The sequence below is a fragment of the Lactuca virosa genome, chromosome 2 (assembly GCF_052849685.1).
Source record: "Lactuca virosa cultivar CGN04683 chromosome 2, Lactuca_virosa_CGN04683_v6, whole genome shotgun sequence".
In the NCBI taxonomy this organism is placed as follows: Eukaryota; Viridiplantae; Streptophyta; class Magnoliopsida; order Asterales; family Asteraceae; genus Lactuca; species Lactuca virosa.
In genome coordinates this window covers 31,894,548-31,896,547 of record NC_136427.1, presented here as the reverse complement: position 1 = coordinate 31,896,547, position 2,000 = coordinate 31,894,548, and the positions used below count along the sequence as shown (strand labels likewise).

General features: G+C 38.5%; 1 protein-coding gene across 1 annotated transcript; it reads right to left on the bottom strand.

The window, feature by feature from the left end:
- Nucleotides 1-563: 563 nt before the first annotated feature.
- On the bottom strand, nt 564-1,550 carry LOC145157340 (uncharacterized). Its single transcript, XM_079076396.1, has one exon. It carries the CDS (start codon nt 1,548-1,550, stop codon nt 564-566), a length of 987 nt encoding a protein of 328 aa, XP_078932522.1.
- Nucleotides 1,551-2,000: the final 450 nt, after the last annotated feature.

Genomic DNA, 2,000 nt, shown 5'->3' with positions numbered 1-2,000 from the left:
GAGGTCAAGGGTTCAAGTCTCGTGAGAGACATAGATGAAGATTTAGGAATAGTGTAGGAGTAGAATAAATTTGCTGTTCCAAAAAAAAAAAAAGTTAACTGGTACAATTCGTATACATGTAAAAGAATCAAAATTTAAGATCAAGATCGATATAACTTTTATCAGTTTGGAGTGAAATAGGGTCCTGCATTTTTAGGTGTAACTATGGGTGGTCTAAGAGTGAGAAAGTCAACTTAATGGGAATCAAATAACTAGTATTATGAGATATCTGATGCTTACTAGGTATTGCAAATTAATGTGCGAATCAAATGATTTTTGTTTTTGGAACCGGCAAATATATTAAAATCAGGCTCAAAACTAGCAAGAAGCTAGACGATCAAAGTACAATGATAGGGAAAACACGAAAAATTTAAATGCGATGAAAAGGATTAACGCACCAATCATTCCAATTCACTATCCGACCATATTTAATTCTATATTTTACCCAAAGGAACACCTTTGATTTTACCATGTCTGCCACCTTTGTTGGAGAAATACACCGGTTATTGAAGACTCTGTCATTTCTAGCCTTCCAAATATTTCAAAGTGTCCTGTAGCATATGACTAGTAGCAATGACCTTTTTTTTTGGGCAGTTTCCCCAGCCTGCTGCAAAATCAAGAACCTCCACCACTGAATTAAATTGAATTGCAACAATATCACACCATTTGAAAACCCACTCCATCACAATCCTTGCGAAAGAACATTTAGCAAGGACATGGTTGACACATTCCTCCTCATAATCACAATACCCACAAGTTATGGAGTCCAATTGACCCCCCCCCCTCTTTTGAAGTGTTGTTGCAGCTGGAACTCTACCCATTCTAGCTTTCCATATAAAGCACATTACTTTATTTGGAACTTCTTTCGCACATTCAATTTTTTCCAGGTTTATCGGGATGAGTTGATCAATTTTCTTCTTCAATATATTGACCGAGTATATCCCATCAGAAGATAAGCTACATCTCCATACTGCATTGTTTCCAATTTCTGTTTTCACGATGAAATCGGAAAGACGAATTCCAAGTATTAACATTTCCTTTTTTACCCCTGCCATGTTTTTCCATAAACATGGGATTTGCATATTAGCAAAATAATCTGGAGGCTTAGAATTTAGGTTATGAATGCTTGAAATAACCCGACTCCATAAGAGAGATGAATCAGATCGTAACCGCCACCACCACTTAACGATTAAGGCAATGTTGAGTGCTTTAATCGAACCCACACCCAATCCGCCTTCATCTTTTGATGCTATGATTTTATCCCACGAAACCCATCTAATTTTTAAGGCTCCATCCAATCTGCCCCATAGGAAATCTCTGCAAAAAAAATTTCGTTGGTCTAGCACCCTAGTAGGTGCAGCAAAAAGAGAAAGAAAATAAGTGGGAAGATTACTAAGTACGACCGTAATTAGAGTGATCCTGCCCCCGAACGACAATGTTTTCAATTTCCACACCGTGAGTTTCGACATGAATTTATCAATAATAGGCTTCCAGTTCTTCTTCAGTTTCATATTAGCACCCACGGGAACCTCGAGGTATGTGAAAGGTAGGCAAGATGGTGCACAACCAAGGGGTCTAGCCCAAGAAGTCGTCTTAGTTAACTCTGGATTTGTAGAAATTCACATTTAGTCCTGAAGAGATATGGAAACAGTGTAGTATCCTCACAAGGTTCTTAATGTTCCTTTCTGTCCATTCCCCTATAAATAGAGCATCTTCAGTGTACAACAGATGTGAAATGGTCGGCCCATTATTAACAAAGTTGCACACCTTAGAATATGCCTTTGTTGCATGCAGTTTTTAACGCCACACTGAGTCCTTCCATGGCAATGAGGGATAGAAAAGGTGAAAGTGGATCCCCCTATCTGACACCTTTTTCCATTGTGAATTCTCGTGTAGGATCACCATTGATAAGTACGGAAGCCCTGGTCGATGTCAAACAACCTTTGATCCACATCCTCCAT